This window comes from Mytilus galloprovincialis, chromosome 12 (assembly GCF_965363235.1).
Source record: "Mytilus galloprovincialis chromosome 12, xbMytGall1.hap1.1, whole genome shotgun sequence".
In the NCBI taxonomy this organism is placed as follows: domain Eukaryota; kingdom Metazoa; phylum Mollusca; class Bivalvia; order Mytilida; family Mytilidae; genus Mytilus; species Mytilus galloprovincialis.
Genome location: NC_134849.1, coordinates 26,945,362 through 26,966,243, shown reverse-complemented (window position 1 = coordinate 26,966,243; position 20,882 = coordinate 26,945,362). Strand labels below are relative to the sequence as shown.

At 31.9% G+C, this 20,882-nt stretch overlaps 1 protein-coding gene across 1 annotated transcript; it reads left to right on the top strand.

The window, feature by feature from the left end:
- Positions 1–208: 208 nt before the first annotated feature.
- LOC143055281 (uncharacterized) lies at positions 209–20,474 on the top strand. The gene is made up of 14 exons (XM_076228415.1): positions 209–286; positions 837–1,002; positions 2,077–2,370; positions 3,231–3,297; positions 6,767–6,819; positions 7,592–7,642; positions 9,595–9,642; positions 10,683–10,727; positions 11,162–11,200; positions 11,658–11,702; positions 12,281–12,511; positions 16,158–16,784; positions 17,428–17,537; positions 19,266–20,474. The coding sequence occupies exons 1-14, from the start codon at positions 266–268 to the stop codon at positions 20,472–20,474; spliced, it is 3,006 nt and encodes a 1,001-aa protein (XP_076084530.1). The 5' UTR covers positions 209–265.
- The last annotated feature ends 408 nt before the right edge of the window (positions 20,475–20,882 follow it).

Below are 20,882 nucleotides of genomic sequence, written 5' to 3'. Positions count from 1 at the left end.
TTGATGTGTTACCTCAGTTTTAGTTAGTAATCCAGATTTGTTTTCATTCAATCAGTTTATGACTTTCAAACAGCGGTTTACTACTGTTGCCTTTATTAAGGTGTTATGATATAGTACCGCATTCTGATGTAAAATATGAACTGTCCAGTTGAGCAGATAGTGTGCGACTTTATAAATAACATATCAATGTATATATTTTTTGTAGTTTGATGTTCAGATCTCACAGAAAATAGTAAAGTTCTTTATTGATAAGTGATGCGGCAGAATGATTTTTATTCTAATACTGGTAATTATAGACAATAATGTGATAAGACTTTTCAACAGTTAAACTGTTAAACCCCTTTCTCTAAATGCAAAGTCAAAATGTACTGTAGACCAACTTATTTTCGCGACTATCGCGAGTAGAATAATAACGCAAATATAAATCGTCGCGAATGCGTAAATTTTATTAATCTGCATCATGTAAATAAGATAATCATGAATTTTTAAAGCAGCGAAGTGGAGTAGACTTGGTATCACGCGAAATAAAGTATCCGCTGAAATAATTTGGTTTACAGTATATATGTTTCAGGTAACAATTGCCACTATACCGTATAATGTTCTCACTAGTATACTTAATTAGATATATTGTTTTAGTATTATGTAATAGTCACCGCTAGTCAAAATAAATGCAACAAGTATAACGGATACATAACATATATACATCTCAGTAAAAGAGTCTGACTAAAATGCATGTCAAAGAAGACTTCTTGAACAATGACATATTACAGAAAACAAATTTTTCTCACAAGGTTTGCATTGAAGAAAATCGTTTACTTAATACTTATCTCATTTAGATTATTGGAACGGCGACTGGATACGACTTAAAATGTCCAGCCAAAGCAGAATGGAGATTTAAAGGAAACATTTCCTGTTCTTCGGAGGACAAATATGTATGTTTGTTCAACTTACTGGAAGAGAAACATATGGAAAATTGTCTAGGCTTAGATCTAAGTAGGATAGGTAAAACTGATTTCTTGAATTTTATTTTGTGCTGATTAAGTGAGTATGGGTCAGGTATCTTCTGAAGTGCAATAGTTTTCAATTGTTTGGCAATGTATTAAATATTCAAAAAAAGAATATCATAAAAATGAGATACATTAACCAAGGATACCTGGGTTATAATTGTGTAGGTCCGACGCGCGTTTCAACTACAACAGACTAATCAGTGACCCTCGGATTGACAAGAACATTGATATTTCAACTAAATGACCAAAATTAAGAGCTTTGAGGACCGACAATTCCGACTGATAAAAATGTTATTAATGTGAGATACTAACAGAATACATCATTTCTAAATACGATTTAGTTATTGAATGTTATGCAGTGTCAATGGTGATTATGTTATAAATAGCGTTTATACATATTCATTCCGTTTTCTCATCTCGTTTAACATCATATATATAAAATATTGTCATATACATATATAATAGTACAATGTAATCTAAGTGTAAACTATTAATACATGTAAGATGTCGAAATCTCTGAATTCGAATCAGGTGCTCCGTTTTACGTTTATTACGTAAAAAGACCTTGATTTCAACGTGTCATAACTGTAGACTAATCATGAATTCTGTTCAGAATTCTTAAGACGAATATACAACTGGACGCATGCTTGGATCGTATTAATTTGAGATAAAATTTATAATTTATCATATTTTTCTTTTAAAACATTAGTCTAATTTAGTAAGTGCATTAACGACAAGTTGGTTGGATTTGTTTTCTAAATAAAAAAAAAAAATACAAAGTGAGAAAAAAATAAATCATGATATTGTAACGCCAAAGCGCCTGAAGCGAAAACAAACGAATAACAATTAAAAGACAAACAACAGTAAACAAAATATAACATAGAAAAAATATTTCTGTGCAATTTGAACATGCTGAACCTCACCAAAATTTCGGCGTCATCTCATGTGCAATGGAAGGGCAAGCAAATCCTGCTCCATATCTGGCACCCGATGTGCCACTCTTGTGAGTAGAAACTACATCTGGAAGACACCGGTGTTACAATTAATTTTTTTTATTATGCATTTAAAGGAAGTAAGCTAGTGTTACAACCGTTGTTTAATCTAGCAGAGTGTGACACAGGAAGATATCAACCTATAGTGTTCACCACACATGGGAATAGTGAATGTATCTTCAGTAAATCAATGTGTGCTGATGAGGGACAATTAGTATTCAGCAATGATTCTTCTAGCGCCGATACTGCTTGTCGCTGTGACTACACACAGGGGTATGCTTTTGTCACGAGACCAACGAATCGTTGTTTCTGTAACCCATCCGACGAAGATTGCTCATGTTATAAATCTACGTGTACAAAACTGTCTGCAGGTGAGGTTTTTTTTTTTAAAGTGATCGACATGTACAGTTAAAGGAAAAACACATATACCTTGTGTTGTTCTCTTAAATGTGTACCCTTGTATAGACCTTGCAAAATAAACAAATCGAAAATATCACTACCGATACAAATAGCTGATTGTTGGTTTCAATTCGTTTGTTGTCAAGGAATTCAAGCATCTTATAGGATGCAACAAACAAGCTATTGTTTAAATTATTTCAGCAATAACGCAGCCGATACAAGTTTTTATAGTTGTTTCATTGATGGTCAGGCCACATTTATACATATCAAAAACTTAACATCAACGTTAAAGAGAAACAAAATCCAAGCATTTCTGGTTAAAAATGTTGTCCCCTTACTAAATGAAATATTTGTCTGTGTTTGTTTTAATTGAGATTATGACACAAGTAATGACTGCTGTATCTCTACTTTTACAATTTTAACGATTATGTCTGTTTTGATCACGCATCGTTGTATCTATGATAGAGTTTGATGCGATTATCAAACAAGTGAGAGGTTCAGCGCTATAAAACCAGGTTCAATCCACCATTTGCTACATTTGAAAATGCCTGTACCAAGTCAGGAACATGACATTTGTTTCCATCCGTTTGATGTGTTTTATCAATTGATTTTTCCATTTGATTACGGACTTTCCGTTTTAAATTTTCCTCGGAGTTCAGGTTTTTTTGTTATTTTACTTTTAAAGTAAAACTAGAACCAATCATGAAGTTTCATAGGTTGCATAACATTTTTTTGCCAAAATCTTTCGGAATTTCGAGTATATTAGAATTATATATTGGTATGTAGGATGAGTTTAAATATAATTAAATAAATTGGTTTATCTTCTCCATAGATTATCAATGCGTCACCGACGGAGATATGATGGTGAATTCAACATGCCAGGAAATACTTCCAAACGTGTAAGTAAGATCGTTGCTGGAAATTTCTAAACTCTATATCTAAGATTCGGAATTGCTTTAGATCTGTTTTTAAAAATCTTAACTAATGTAAACGTATTTGCCTATTATTTATAATGTCATCTTGAACCAAAGGATGATATGAAATGTTGATTAATAGCTACAACCGATTATTTGCTCGCAACAATCGTTCCTTTTGGTTTGTGTTTATGTATTTTGTTAATGCACAAACAATAACCGATTGTCTAATTGTGCGATTCTTGCAAAGTTTTTATTTTACTTTGCCAGTAAAATGTTATAATTTAAATCAAAGTTTTTAGAACTTGAAACACAAAATGTGACTTATTCAAATTATTCTTACTTTCAAAGCAATTCACTATCATTATGAAAAATATTATAAAAAATATGATATTGCATTTAAATCAACATGTTCTGTTGTTTCTACCTCTTTAAAACTTGCACTGTGAAATTCATTAGTGTCTTTAAATTCTCACTTTGCAAACAACATTTGCATGTTGGTACAAAATCACAAATCCAAATGAGATGCTGCTAGATTACACGGTGTTGTTGTATTACCAGAAATACAATCAGGTTGTATAGCCAATTTAATTCTAAAAGTAACCAAATTATTTACCAAAATGACCGTCTGATTTTTGTCTCGCTTGACGGAGTCAAAAGACGAGACATAGTTATGTTGTTTCTGGCGTCGGCGACAACAATGTATCACTTTCTGATTAGGTCTAGTTTATGGTGAACTATTAGTAGTTAGTCATAGGTATTTGGTATGCAGTTGTAATATATTTGGCACATCTGATTACCATGGAGGTATTTGGTCCCACCCCTCAGTTATGCTCTATTGATTTTGAAACTTTTGCTTAGTTATCATGTATTAGTTTGTGATTAGGTCAGTTTATGGGGAACCACTAATACAAGTGAATGATAATTATTATTCAGATGTATGAGTATTGGCAAATCTCATTTCCATGGAGATTATATGGCCTGCCCCTTCAGCTATGGTCTATTGACTTTGACATATTTGCCTAGTTATCATGTATTAGTTTGTGATTAAATCAGTTTATGGGGAACCACTAGTGGTAGGTTAATGATAATTGACATGCAGTTGTATACGTATTGATATATTGACATGCAGCTGATAAGCATTAATATATTTAATTTCATGGAGATTATTTTGGATCGCCCCCACAGTCATGGTCTATTAACTTTAAAACTATTGCTAAGTTTTCATGTATGAGTTTTTGATTAGGTAGGTGTATGGCAAAGTGTTGCTATTTTATTTTCAACGTTTGCATTATCGAAATTACAAAAAAGGGAGACATATGTATGTGATAACAGTTTATTATTACTAGCTTCATGAGTAAAACTTTTCGCCTTATAATATACAAAAAAAATAGATAGAGTTATAAGGGGAGGGTTGCAATCTTACAAAACATGTTTAACCCTGCTGCATGTTTGTGCCTGTTCAAAGACTCTGGTTTTTGTTAGTGTTGTATGTTTAAGAAACAATTCATGGAAGCCATATATTTGTTGGAAATTTTCACATGGTGTGGCCGTGATATAAAGATTTTATCACGAGCGTTAGCGAGGAATATAATTAACACATATCACTAACAAGGCCATGTGTAAATTTACAACAAATATATGGCTTCCACGAATAATAGCGATTCTAATAGGACAAATATGGTCATTTAAAAAACTGAAGAGACAGTGGATATGCCATGTGTGTTGCTTTTCTCTTTTACTCCCTGCTGAATTATGCTCAACATTTTAATACATATTGTGTAGCTTGCATGGATTACAACCGCTAGAAAAAATCTGTTTAATTATTTCAATTCTTAAACCCAACATTTGACATTTTAATATACACATTTTTCTTGTAAAGCTACAGTCAAATATCCAACATTGACATTTCGTAACTAAGGAGCTGCCATTTTGACTTGCAGAAATCAGTAAATATTCTAATAATGCAATAGAATAGAACATAAAACCTACCTCAAAATTCCATTTAATACAATGTTCTACGAATTTCGTTGGTTCACGTAACGGAAAACCTTCAACACTACCGTTCTCATCTGTATGACGTCCTGTTTTGAAATGACTTAAATGCGCAAAAAACATTAATAGACTTTTACGGAAATTTACAATATTTTGAATTTGATAATTTTTTCGAGCTCTTGTGCACTAATTCTTTTAAGATGCGTTTGAATAAAAAACCTTCTTTTTTTTTAACCATTAAAATCGGGAAAACGTTTACAAAGAGCTTCCAATACATCTGGATTTTCGTGGGAGGTATATTGTAACATCCATTTTTATGTATATTTCTGAGGCTGTGCTAAGTAAAGATATATCGAGAACTTTATCATGGTGTTGTTTACAAAGCGAAAGAAGCACGTCATATAAGAATTTAGTTTTATTTTTGGTTTCTTTATATGTTTCGGAGTTGAGTTTGATGTCTATTATCGCTAAAGTGTTACATACACTATTGTTAATCTATGAAATTGAAAATGGAGATTTTAAACATATTGAAAACATTTTTGTAGATTTAATAGTCTTTCCTTTAAGAATATAAACTGTTACCAAAATCAGTTATATAGACCTTTTTTCTGTAGATATAAATAAAGGCAACAGTAGAATACCGCTGTTCAAAATTCATAAATCGATAGAGAAAAGTTGTGAGGCCAGGGTTGTCCGCCTATGACAAAAACATCATTATTATCAAGAATAATACATAGTTTTGCAAACAGAAAATTTTATAAAATGACTATATAATAGATATACATGATTAAACTGAAGTGGTAACTAGCTATAGAATAAAAACGAATACATTACAAAATTACAGCCCTGTTAGCCATAGTCAATGCAACGCCCAAAGTGACTTCACATTTAAATTTCTAAAACGTGTTCCGAAAATTAAGAAAGAATTTGGATGAAATTCAAGATTAGATTTGTATGACTTATCTTACTGATATTAATAACAGTGAAAATTATAATACTAATTATTATTTAATTGTAGTTAGTAATTAGATAATTAATTGTATTATCTAGCTTTGTGGGAGTTTCGTCCGATCAAACTGCAAACAAAATATATAGTGTAAATTTCACAACACAATAATACAAGAGGAAAAAAAATACGATTTACAGTATAAACACAAACGTTAAGACATTTGACAAAATCCGATGACAACAACAAACACAACATCAAAACTCAACAAATTAATTTGGGATGGAAAAGTACCGTGCCACGTCTTAAAGATATACTTAATCATATTAATCGTTACAGCAGAAACAGAAATACACTTTTTGAAAATTGCGGAAAATATATATAATTGTGGTATAATGAAATATAACAATATCATTAATTGTGAGTAAAGCATGAAGACAATTTACAATGATAATTGAATTGTTAATTTTTTTCCATATATGCAATTGAAGTACAAGCTTGTTTCTTTTTCAGACCATATAACACAGATGATTATTCAGCTCAGTTAATTGAAAGCAATATAAAAAGTGAGCATTTTAGGATAAAATTATCTTGGAAAAAAACAATGTTCAAAACTTGTCAAAAGTAAAATTACCAAAATACTGACCTTCTAGGAAAATTCAATAAGGAAAGTCCCTAATACACTGGCAGAATCAACAGCTCAAACATATCAAACGTTTGAATAACAACTGTCATATTCCTGACTTGGTACATGCATTTTTCTATGTAGAAATTGTGAATTAAACCTGGATTTAAAGCTCAACCTCTCGCTTGTATAACAGTCGCATCAGATTTCATAATATTGACAACCATTTGTAATCAAAACACACAAATAAAACTAAAAGTAAATGATATACAAGTATGCTTCGTTTTTCAATTGTTTTGTCTTTTGCATTTTACAAAGCCACTGACATATCAATGACGGTACTTTAGACTCTTGAAAATGGATCAGAATGAAATATAAGTTCCTTTCTATTGGGCACTACTAGTATATAAACATGTTTGGTATAAAATAAGATACGTCTTATACGGCATAAAAAAGCTGCATTGACCTTGAGTTTTAATTTCTTTTTTATATTCAATAACGTTTGATTATTACGTTCGGACGCCATTCTTCATTTAATCAAACCAATGCAAACAACAAAATCAGAAGTTCAAACAAAACACATCAAACGAATTGAACACAACTGTCATCAGGTCATATTCTCGACTTAGTACAAGAATATTTTGCATGCCTTTTGAAGTCTATGGAGATCGAATCTTATTTTTAAAAATGACATGTTTTTATTATCATTTTAGGCAACTCCAATGCTCATCTCGGTACATATATCATCATTGCTAGTATAGTTGGTAAGTACACAGTATACTGCGAAAAGTTGTTTGTTTGAACAGCCAAATTTACATAATATTTTCTAAACAATTGTGATATATATATACAACACGAAGAGTAACCCATTTTAGAAATAAGAAGGTGTGCCACTGAAACATCTATCCACCAAAAGTTTATGAGGATAAAATAAAGTATGGAAACAGTATAGCCTTCAACAATGATAAAGCTTAATGGAAAAGTATTCTAACAAATCGTACACGCTATGTAATTTAAGGAAAACACCATACGAATTGACTCCAATACATTTAATACCACCAAAGCTAAAAAGGCCTGTTTGATGTAGCTTTCAAACCTTTTTATTGTGTTCCAATACATATCATTTACTGTTATAATACTGAGTAAGCTGAATTCTCTTGGAATAACTATAGTAATTAAAATAAAAGTTGATTATTAAACGGAAATGAATCATCAATGCATCTTTTATCAAAACAAAGAGGGTCACATATTTTGTTAAAATGTGTTTTTTGTCGAGCCTGCAACTTTTGTTGCAGAAAGCTCGACATAGGGATAGTGATCCGGCGGCGGCGGCGGCTACGGCGGCTGCAACGGCGGCTGCAACGGCGGCGGCTGCTACGGCGGCGGCTGCTACGGCGGCGGCTGCTACGGCGGCGGCTGCTACGGCGGCGGCGTTAGCTCACTTCTTAAAAGCTTTATATTTTAGAAGGTAGAAGACCTGGATACTTCATACTTTGTATATAGATGCTTCATGTTACGAAGTTTCCGTCAGTCACATGTCCAATGTCCTTGACTTCATTTTCATGGTTCAGTGACCACTTGAAAAAAAAGTTCAAATTTTTTGTAATGTTGAGTTCTCTCTTATTATAAGTAATAGGATAACTATATTTGATATGTGCGTACCTTGCAAGGTCCTCATGTCTGTCAGACAGTTTTCACTTGACCTCGACCTCATTTTATGGATCAGTGAACAAGGTTAAGTTTTGGTGGTCAAGTTCATATCTCAGATACTATAAGCAATAGGGCTAGTATATTTGGTGTATGGAAGGACTGTAGGGTGTACATGTCTAACTGGCAGGTGTCATCTGACCTTGACCTCATTTTCATGGTTCAGTGGTTATAGTTAAATTTTTGTGTTTTGGTCTGTTTTTCTCATACTATATGCAATAGGTCTACTACATTTGTTGTATGGAATGATTGTAAGGTGTACATATCTAGCGGGCAGATGTCATGTGACCCTGACCTCATTTTCATGGTTCAGTGGTCAAAGTTAAATTTTTGAGTTTTGGGTTTTTTATCTAATACTATATGCCATAGGTCAACTATATTTGGTGTATGGAAACATATTATGATCTTTATGTCATTCACGCAGGTTTTATTTAACCCTGACCTCATTTTCACGGTTCATTGCACAGTGTTAAGTTTTTGTGTTTTGGTCTATTTTTCTTAAACTATAAGTAATGGGTCAACTATAAATGTTGTATAGAAGCATTGTTAGCTGTACATGTCTGCCTGGCATGTTTCATCTGACCTTGACCTCATTTTCAAGGTTCATTGGTCTTTGTTTAGTTATCTTGGTTAATGTTAAGTTTATGTGACAGTTGTTATAAAGGTTAGCTTTATACCTAGGACTATCAACATAATATCAATGATTAGTATAGAAGGCGAGACATTTCAGCGTGTGCACTCTTGTGTTTTTAATATCTGATTTTATTTCAGACATAATTTACATACATTTGTAACATATCTAGAACTAGTTTAGAAATTACATGTTATAGTGTATTCTTGAATAATCATTTACATATTTTGTTTTCAGAAACTGGGTTGAATAATTTTGTCGTCAAACATAAATCATATTGTTCAGAGTTATTACTTTGAATAAAGAAATGAACTTGTATAAAATTATGAGAAAGAGCAATACAATCTAATGATAAATTGAAATGTTTCCTTTTTTCAGTTTGTGTTTTCTTTGCTGTGATAGTGTTGTTAAAGGTTGGCGACTTTGGTAAGCTCCGTTTTTCTACTAGTATAACAAAGACACCTAACTTGTAGAAGAAAAGACGAAAAATGGGTCAAATAAGCAGATATAGCGTTCATTTGATTCTTCAAACACTTCTTACACGCACACATTAACCTTGATAATAAAATTTGTATCCATAATAAGAAGTTTATCTATTTGTAGAGAGCACATATTTCCTGTTTAGTATTACCAGCTACACTCATTTTACAAGATTTATGTTTATAATTATTTTTATGCAAAACACAATGATGCCGATGTCTATGTCCGAATGAAGATGCAGTACGTGATGACAATGGTTTATTTATTATGCAATGTCTCTTTCATGTCAATTAAAAAAGTGAAATCACAAAATTACTGAACTCCGAGAAAAATTCAAAACGGGAAGTCACTAATCAAATGGCAAAATCAAATGATAAAACACATCAAACGAATACAACAACTGCCATATTTCTGACCTTGATCTTGATTTTTGACCCCAAGCTAATCGCAAAGTAGACATATTTTTGAATGATATATAAGAGGGACGAAAGATACCAAAGGGACAGTCAAACTCATAAATCTAAAACAAACTGACAACGCCATGGCTAAAAAAAAAAAAAGACAAACAGAAAAACAATAGTACACACGACACAACATAGAAAACTAAAGAATAAACAACACAAACCCCACCAAAAACTACGGTTGATCTCAGGTGCTCCGGAAGGGTAAGCAGATCCTGCTCCACATGTGGCACCCGTCGTGTTGTTTATGTGATTACAAATCCGGTAAATAGTGTAATTCGGTAGGTCATATTCATGAAAGGGAAGGGGATTGTAGTTACGACGTGAGGAACATATCCGATATCATTTGTGAAACGGTTATTATATAATGTATATAATGTAGCCGTGTAGTGTGTTTGACGATTTTTTTTGTATTATTCCGATTGAAGATGAGTTTTTTTTTTACCTAATCTGTCTTCTAGATCAAACTTATCTGTTAGATAATTTTTGTATTGACCCACATGTTTACCATATCTCTATGTATAGTTAAAGGTGAAATATCTACAAAAACTGATGGAAATGAAACGATAGGTAAGTAAAATATCTCCGATTATTCATTGTTTAGAAGATCAGAAGAAGTTCAATAACTAGCATTAGACTTAGAAACATTATAAGAAAAACGCGTACTTTTTTTTCATATATATATATAAATCCTCATAAGAGATTCTTTGACAATTTTATTAGAACAATAGCAGGACTTTACCAGCGCAGCAATACGCAATACATAATAAACAGTTTAGATTAAATTCAAATGTTGGGCATCAATTTGGTAATGCTAACTCGAATAAAAGTTAAACGATCCAATTAGTCAAACGGTAAGTACTGTTTGATTCAAAATATCTTTGATAAGGAATTTCGTCAATATTACTATATTTATTTTAAATAATCTTTATCTTCTAACAAAAATTAATTTGCAGAACAAAATATGTTATGAGATAATACATCAATCATATATGTAATTGCAGATGACGTGTCCATACAAACTAATGAAAATAAAACGACAGGTATGTAAACATTCAATGAGCATTTTTGTTCTTATAATTTGCCGTTAAATTACAATCGCAGTTAAGAGGAAGGGTTTGCGCCTTCAAATATGTTTAACAACGCCACATTGTCTATGTTTCTGACCAAAGTCAGGAGTAACAGTTCTATGGTTGGCGTTAGTTCATATCTGTCCTATTTGTTTTAGGTAGAATGCATTGTTATTAATTAAGCTATTATTTTCAATTGAATTGTATAGCGTTATGTATGTTGGGGCTTTTTATAGATGAAATACGGTATGGTGTTCTGTGATTATTGAAGGTAGTACGGCTTATGGCTGCTTGCATCCATTTGATTTGAACTTTGGTTGAATGACAAGTATACCACATCTACTTATTTGTATAATCCTTTGCTAGACAAAATATGTTTCGAGACACGTTATCTAACATACCGTTACTGAGCAGATATCTCTATATATAGTTGCAGATGACATATCAACGCAAATAAATGGAAATGAAACGACAGGTATGTTAAAGTGTTAATGAATATTTATTTTGTTAGAATATACAATGAAGTAAATCACTATCATTAGACTAAACAGCAAAATTACTCCAAGTGAAATTCAAAATGGGCAATCCCTTATCAAATGACAGAAATAAAAGGTTCAAATATACTTAACGAATGTAAAACAACTGTCTTATTCCTGACTTTTACAGGCATTTCGTTGTGTAGAAAATGGTGAATTAAACCTGTTTTTATAACTAGTTGAATATCTCAATTGTATGACAGTCGCGTAAAATTCTGTTATATTTAAAAGAATGTGTGAACTAAACAAACAGAAAATATGTGAAAAAGTCAATATTGTGTTATAATCTTAATTACAAATAAAACAACTAATATGTCAACAAAAAACCCCACCAAAAATAACAGGCAAAAAGCAAAAATGGAAGTCAAGAAAACAAATACTGACCATGACACAATAATATAATGTCTAGAGGACATGTATGATATGAACCGAACAGCGCCAAATTGCAAAAAACAAAATGTACATTTTTTGAACTAATAGAAAATGTATTTGTTTTCTTTTGTCTGTTTTTAATTAGATGATGAAACACAAAAGTTTATACACGAACTTTTCCTAAAAGGTGAATGTGGAAAACTTCATTTTGCAAGACTTGTTTTTATTGGAAAAAACGGAGTAGGAAAAACCAGTTTAATGAAAAGATTACTGTGGCACAACAAGGAAGATGTCACTTCTACACAGAGTACAGACGGTATTGAAGTTGAGAAATGCAATATAAATATCGCTGATGGGAAATGGAGCCCATGTAATGGTACGACTGTTTTACGTTTTAAGTTTTAATCATTCGATGTAAAGCATGAAAAGGATTGTCAGATGAATATTTGTTTTCAATATTGCGTTTCATCCTCGCAACACTTTAAAATATGTTAATTCGTGTTTGTTCTCCTCTTCACGTATATTTAGACGCTTGCAGAGCGAATGAAACATAATTTTGAAAACCGTTCAAATTGAGTACAAGGAATCAATACTAGGCCAGCATTAGAAGAACTTAAGGGAATGAATTCACGTTTAATGCAAACAAATATATATAAAACAAACTAATTATATCCAATATTTTCAATATCTTCATGAGACTTTTCACAGGACTAGTCACACAATTTTTTTTAATTGGTTTAAAGTGTTCTGTTAAATTTTTGTTTATTACATCTAACACTCGATAATGTTTTTTTTTTTTATTAAAATGTTTGTCTTATCACCTGTCTAAACAGTTCAATTATGTAATTTTATTTTTCCATTATGATCTTTGACATTAATTGTTCAAACCAAAACAATAAACAGCACTTAACGACAAGAATTGGAATATAAGCTTCTGACAAGCAGGGTAAACATTTGGCGGAATTGAACACTTTGGCGAGCGTTCAGTATATCGAAGGCTTTTTCTTTAAGAAAGATGTAAGGACTTCGGTACTCTATACTTCTTATGACGCCAGAATTATCTGATAAAAGACAACCTTCAATGTCAAGAATGTCCTTATAAGGAATAATGTCGTCATTTATATATCCTGAGGCCGTTAAAAAAATCGTGATATGTTATACTTTGAAATTTATGATATCATTTATTAGTTTTCAAATCGGTAGGTTTGTTTTTGTGTTTTGACGACTGTTGCATATTTTCTTGTGTTTTCAGTTGATCGGAGTGCTGTTAATCTTATTTGGATTTTCACCTTCTTATTATAATGATCCAGTGACTAATTTACAAAAAATCGGTTAAGTGTAAAATTTTGCAATCACGTTTGAAATTAAAAAAAATTATTGTGTTAAGATGTGCTTTTAGTAAACGACATTTAAATTGTGATGATTTCATTTTTTTAAAAATAAAGCTATTATTTAAAATGTTGAATCCAAACAACACACTATCGTATGCTGTGTATGATTGGTTTATGTATGACAATTTTATAATACAGTGCTGACTAATGCATATTTGATAGTTTCTAATTGAAGACATTCATGAAATTGGCCTCTATATCTATCTCTAGGTTATATCCAACTAGAGAATTATAACAAACTTAACTCGTAATGAGTATAATTCATATTACATATTCTACTTAAAAAATAACCTTCGGTTAATCAGCAATAAAATAGAGTTTAATTGCAGTCGGTTTATTTTTTATGTTTGGGTCGTCTCTCTTCATATAAAGTTCAAATGTCCTCTGTATGACCTTGACATGACACCTTTTCTTTCGGAATTTTCCATGGCATAGTACATCTAAAGCCTGTAAGAATGAATGCACTTATACATTATTAGATAAAACTCTGATACTATTAACTCACATAATGACATCAACTACATGTTGATTTTTAAGAACTAAAATAAAACTCTGGATAATTTTGTATCTTTTTCATTCTATGAAAAACTCTACGGTAAACACTGGGGTGAATAACTTTTACACCACTATGAACGATTGAAAAATCCTATCTAAAGAGATACCTTACAAAAGTTGTTTCCACCAAAAAATATTCGTCGAATTTGGCTGTAGAATTTCCCAGCAAACTGTCGATAAACCATTAGAATTCGTTGCCTCGCGTTGCAGACCTTTTCTTATTTTGATATGGGAAGAAATTCTGTCAGAATCTTGTAAATAAACAAAAGATCAACAAAGCCGGATAATTTAATCTCACATACTGATATATTAATTATATGGATAAAAAATAAAATAAAATTTTTCTGAATAAGTTCCAATAATATCCTCCTGAAGGTAAGACGAAGAATCAAAATATGCACCTTACTCTGCATCTTTTCAGTCATAATTATCCAATTTGACCATATCCGTCATCTCAGAACCATAATCTCTACTAAAACTAGAAATTTCTTATTTTCAAATTATCAATTGTTTTGAGTTGAACACTAATAACCAAATGTCCCCCGTGCAAGGAGCATAGGTTCATCAACTGATATGATATTCAAGAGCTTCTAGTAACCACATGTACAGGAAGTCATTGAATTATATATACACAATGTGCAAAGTCATAGATGTTGAAGGACTGTTTTAAGCTATATTTTCTTGGTCCTGGTGTTTATCATGTTTAACTACTGTACAGTTTTCTCTGGGTTTGCCCTTGTAATATTTAAGATTTTATAAACAAAAGAAACGGGGTATCCCAAATTGACACTAAACCAGTACTTGAGTTAAAAGTCACAGTGAGTCTTAGAAGGAGAAAAAAAACCACACTTTCACATTACTGTAGATTAAGAACTGCCTCTATCACCGATTTGAGCGAAATTCTTAGCAAAGTTTTTCGGATAGACTGTGTTGATGTACAACCACCAAATTAGGCCTTAACAAAACATACTTGACCATGATGAAAATAGTATACATTTAAAACTGAAAAGTTTTTAATCACCGTGGTCACAACTGTAATTATCATACTATTTAGAATATACTTAAAAAATGATGGTTTCAAGTGAAAGTTAACAGTCGGTTGATCCTAATAGAACACATGTTTAGTTCCTTTTTGTTGTATAGATCTCGCAATCGATGCGGGTGATTGCATTACACCCGTTACTTTATATTTTACTCAATTTGAACTTTTTTATAGAAAGCGCATTTGTAATTATGTTTTACTTTCTGTATGTACTTATTACTTCACTATTTTTTGTTGGCGTCTTCCAAACTGTATGTTTCAGATTTTTCGTAAAGTTGTTTTGCATCTCCGAATCAGTTGTGTCGCATGTGTGTTATTTATGTCTAGATTAAGCTAAAAGATCTCAACTAAGTCTGTTTGTGTTGCTACCTGAATTTTGTAAATATGAGGGACATTTAAACAAGCACCATTCTTATAGGAGGTATACATGTAGTTAGTTCATATACTCATATTTAACGTACCCCCTGCATCAGTGACACTTGTTTTCAATTCGCTCATTTGATGATATAACTTATTGTTGAATTTTGTCAGTTTCATTGACTTTCCCAATTTAAAATCTGTTTTACCTTGGAGGTCCGTATTTTCTATTTAAAGAATGACTGTAGTATTGTTTCTGGCTATGACGAAATAACATATACAATGTTGTGCACACTGATTAACCCTCGTAGAGGGTTATATAAAGTGTGCACCATTGTTCTTATGTTATTGGAATAGACATACAAAATATAACAGTCATTTCTTATAATTTAATGGTCAATTCCATTTTAAAACAGTACACCATGAAAAAACGTTGATGATGTCACGTTCACATAACACATTTTTGTGTACGAGCTAATAAACAAAACAACGTCCACCAATCAGAAAACGGGTTACATCAAAAATCAAATTAAACAAAAACAACTGAATATAATCTAAACCTAAATATTAACCAAACAGCAAATATATGCATTGGATATCTTCTTCGTGTAAACAAAAAAAGTATATTAACCAGATGGTTTATCTGTTTATTTATCTAATTTTTTATATGTTAACAGAGACAGACGACGATCTAACTAGATTGATACATCAAGTGTATAAAGATAAACTCCTGAACGCCACAGCCGAAACTATTATTGATCAAGAACCTCCAAGTTCCAAAACAGACGAATCAAGACGTGTATCAGACAAAAGCCTTTCTACAAGTGCAAGTAATAGTGATTACAAAGATAAAGACGATACTTCCAGCGTTAGAAATGAAAGTGATGACACCTTATGGATAGGTTCCAGAATACCTGATATTCATTCAGTTATACCCGACAATAAAAACAATCATGAAGCAGTGGAGATTGATTTAAATCAAATACAAAAAGACAATGTCAAATTAGAACAAGCGAATGGTCATACAGTTAACAACTTCTTAAATGAAAATGTGTCAGACCCTGTTAACGATGAAAATATAAACGAAATGACCTCTACAATTATGAAATCATGTCTCAAATCTACGACAGAGGAACAGAATGATATGTTAGCGTTTTGCTGGTTGTGGGATTTTGCTGGCCAGAAGGATTTTTATGCAACACACCAAGTCTTCCTGTCAAAATGCGCAGTGTATTTGCTTGTCACAGACAGTTTAGAGTTCAGCACTGCTGAAAACCAAGGGCTAGATTTTGAAGGCTCGGCAGGTAAGTTCTACAATTGAAAAACTGACATAAAAATACATTCGTCAAGATGTTATGCTTCTAAATTCTTCCATGATGACGGGACAGAAAGAAATCTACAACTACAAATTGTTCTGATAGAATAAGGATGTACAGTATGAAAACCTCATAGCAAAACCTCTATCATACATTTGGTACTTGTAATAGTTAAGCTATCGTGATATTTTGTACCAACATGAGTTTTGAAACCTTTTCCCCCCTGAATATAGTAACACATATTTGTAACAGTCAGATAAACATTGCTATTTTTGAAACCTACCGTTGTGTTATACTGTTTATTATCAAACATGGTTAAAACTAAATTTTTGGCAGGAAAAAGAGAGCATTGAATTTGTTTGGATGTCATATGTATACACAAAAGATATTACATAGTTTTTCCAGGTAATTTTTTCGGCGACTTGTGTTTTCGATGAACATATAAACCAAATTTGTTCTAAAATTGTTTGGAATAATCCTGCTTTAGGTTGTCAGGTTTGTTAATGACATGTTGGTCATGTGTTGCGAAGTATGTACTTCGAATTTGTTGAACACACATTTTTATGGGTTCCTAAAGTAAATTTATTGTGTTATTCATATTAAACGTTTTATACTTTCAAATTATTGATAGAGTATGTCTGTTTCTGGTTTGACGCCATTCACTGCTACTGGTCGACTACAAAGAAAGGCAGACTAGACCCTCCAATCATTGTTGTATGTACAAACGAAGATCGTTTTAAGGTACACATGTTTATTCCTATAAACAATATTATTTTCCAACTTAAGAGGGCTTGCGGGTCTTAATATTTGGTTTTATTTAATATAGGATATCTCTATATTTTTCTATGAATGAACTTTATCTTATACTTAATAGAAAAATGAAATAAAAAATTGGGGTCACCGTTCATTTACGCTCACAATCTTCCTTCGAAAGAAGCATACATTTATGTTTATGTCCTTTTTTTCTGTTGAACTAATAAGAGAAAAAGCGGTAATACCGAAAAAAAAAGAACAAAATTACAGAAATCGCTTAAATTTTACAACTATTTAGTTTATGTTCAACTTATTCGAAAACAACAATAAAAAATTTGGTAACCGATGAGTTAAAGAAGATATTTCAATTTTAATGCCAAAAAATGGCATTTTTGCACCAAAGGGAGATAATTTAGAGCTTTTTCAATGATATCTATACTGAGCCATAAAAGTTTAGCAACACTTTTTTTTTTGTTTTTGCAACAAAAAAATTTAAACATCATCAATATAATCCTAATGTTTACCTGTAATTTTAGACAGTCGTACGTTTTTTCCGGTCAATTGATTTTTGCCATTCCAGCATTGCATGTGAAATTAATGTTTTACCTTTAGTACCTGTACTTTTAAAACGAAATTAAAATTTCTTTTTTCACTAACGTTCAGACACACACCATTGGTAAGACAAACATGTAAGCGTTTGAAAAAATTGCATTGGGCGTCACCAGGCATTCCCAAAATGACTATCCGAAAAGACTTGGAATGGTTGACGGCGCAAAGAGTGTTGCTGACGTCGTGGCTCGATTTAATGTGCATAACTCAACAGTTTAGAGATTAACGAACAGAAATCGACAAATAACAACTGCACAGGATAGGTCGATATCTCGTAGACCACAAAAAACTATCGCCAAGGGAGGAGCGCTGCCTGCGCTTTACATCAACGTGTGACAAGTTTATTCCGGCCTACGAGTAGTGCATTGAATAAGGAGAGCTGGTGGTGTGCCTGCCAATCTTTCATTGATGCACTTAGGGCATGGCCGAGAAATTGATTTTGAATAACGCTATTATCTTTTCCGCATTTTGACCCTCCTGCGCTCCGTACAAAGAAATTCCTAATGAATATGAGTAATAAACATTCATGTTGCCTGTGACATGTTATAATTCCATTTTCTTATTATCAGAATTATAAGTTTTTTTAATGATTTTGTAATAAAAATAAAATTTCATATTTTTGTTGCTCATTTTTTTTGGCTCAGTATACATTTTGAAAGTCACCTGGGGCCAACACAAATTGATTTTTTGGAATGATTTTTGTACCATATGATAAAGTAACAACTACTAAAGGTAATTAGTAAAATTTGTAATGAAAGATTAAAGTTTATTTTTTTTTCTGAAAATCTTATACCCGCGAGCCTCCTTAACTAGTAAAACGCTACAGGGACAAATAAGAATCTATAATTTGAAATTAGACAGATACTTTTATAAACAACATAAAACAATAAGAAACTTAGTAAAAGTGGAAGTAGCACCAGTGGTGAAGTCGTTGTATTTCATTTTTTTTACTTCTAAATGGTTACCTACAAACGGTATGTTTGTTACTCCCAATTATGCCGTTTTATTTTGTGTTATTGTTTTTTTTTTTATTTTCACTGATGTTCTTTGTCCATCTGCCTTTGTGTGTCCCTTTGTTGAAACAGTTATTTTTTTATTGTGTTGAAGGAACCTTCAGAGCGAAAAGAACGACAAAGACAATTTAAAGACAATTTAGGACAAGTTCTGAAAGACCAGGAGAAGAAAAGACACTTGAGAAACATTTATTTTATTTCTAATACTGAGGATGCTGACATTGTGTTTGAAGAGATTCGAAAAGAAATTTATCGTCAAGCTATTGAAATGGAAGATTGGGGCAAAATCTATCCCTTAAAATGGCTATTATTTCAACAAGTTTTATTAAAGTTGAGAGACAACAATGTACCAATTACATCTACTGAAACATTGCTAAAAATTGCAAAGCATGACGATATTGGTATCAGCGAAGAAAATGAAGCTAAACGATGCTTGCAATACTGTAACGACAATGGAACAGTTATTTACTTTGATGAAGAAAACTTAGCTGATCATGTTATTTTGAACCCGAAATGGTTGATAAAGGCCTTTCGATGTCTTGTTAGTGATAAAATTGATAATGTTATAGAAGTTTCAGATGATTGGCAACAATTGAAAGACACTGGACAATTAACAGATTCGCTTATATCTCGCCTGTTCCGGAAAGAACCTAATTTGAAATTTGAAGACAACAAAGCACATTTAATTGAAGTAATGAAACGATTTGATATTATTGTGAACTTAAAAGATTCAACAACATTATACATGCCATGTATGATAAAGTCATGCTCTTTCTCTGACGTTCAGAAGCAGTTTTCTGATGGAAGTCAATCAATTCACAAAACCAGTTGGTTATGTTTAGAATTTAAATTTCTTCCTCCAGCCTTTTACAACCATATTATTGCCTGGTACGTAAAAAAGTATCATGTTAGTTATATAATCGATAAAGAATGTCGAAGCAAAAGAAATGCATTATATCGCCAGGTTGGTGTATTTGATTTGGATTTGTCTGGTTGTGAACAACTTGTAGTATGTAAAGGACATAATACCATAGCTCTTCAAGTATGGAATTCACGAATGTCAAAAAAAACTTATGGAGATTTGGGATCAGAACTATTTCGAATCGTTGAAACACTACAAAACCGTTATAGACTACATATATCGTATATAAAAACATTCACATGTTACAATGGTGATTTTACAATCCAACGAAAAACAATTGAAGATTTATTAACTTCAGAATACCGGTGCTTTGAGCATAAAACAAATCACAGATCAGACGATTTAGTACAACCGTGGGATTTTATTGAACAATTATTGTAAGTGTATCATTAACTCATTAACGACGCGAAAATGTATGATTCTGCATATTCTCGTATAACTCATCTTTTTTCGGTACAAAAACCATCAACGTACTGATGTTTACTTTCCGGCACAACTGTACATAATCATGATCATTGTGTTGTCAACTGCAAACACTTTATTTGGTGCCATGTTTCTTTTGACATTGTGACACATACATTCAAAACAGTCAACTAACTCGCAAAAGCGTCTGTGAAAATAAATCATAGAATTATATATAGTAATGATAAGTGTAGAGTAAAATAAGTATTTATCAAATACCTTTAGGAAAAAAAACTAACCGTTCGTATGTATATTTGTGCTTGATAATTTTCATAACTGCTGTAATTATTCTTCAGATATCTTTGGGAAAAAAATACATACTTTAGG

Excerpts from the sequence above, each read along its gene's own strand:
- LOC143055281 (XM_076228415.1), top strand. The coding sequence starts at position 266 with ATGATTTTTATTCTAATACTG. Across the intron at positions 2,371-3,230 it reads GTGTACAAAACTGTCTGCAG|ATTATCAATGCGTCACCGAC; the intron begins GTGAGGTTTTTT and ends TCTTCTCCATAG. Across the intron at positions 16,785-17,427 it reads AGATTTTGAAGGCTCGGCAG|AGTATGTCTGTTTCTGGTTT; the intron begins GTAAGTTCTACA and ends AATTATTGATAG.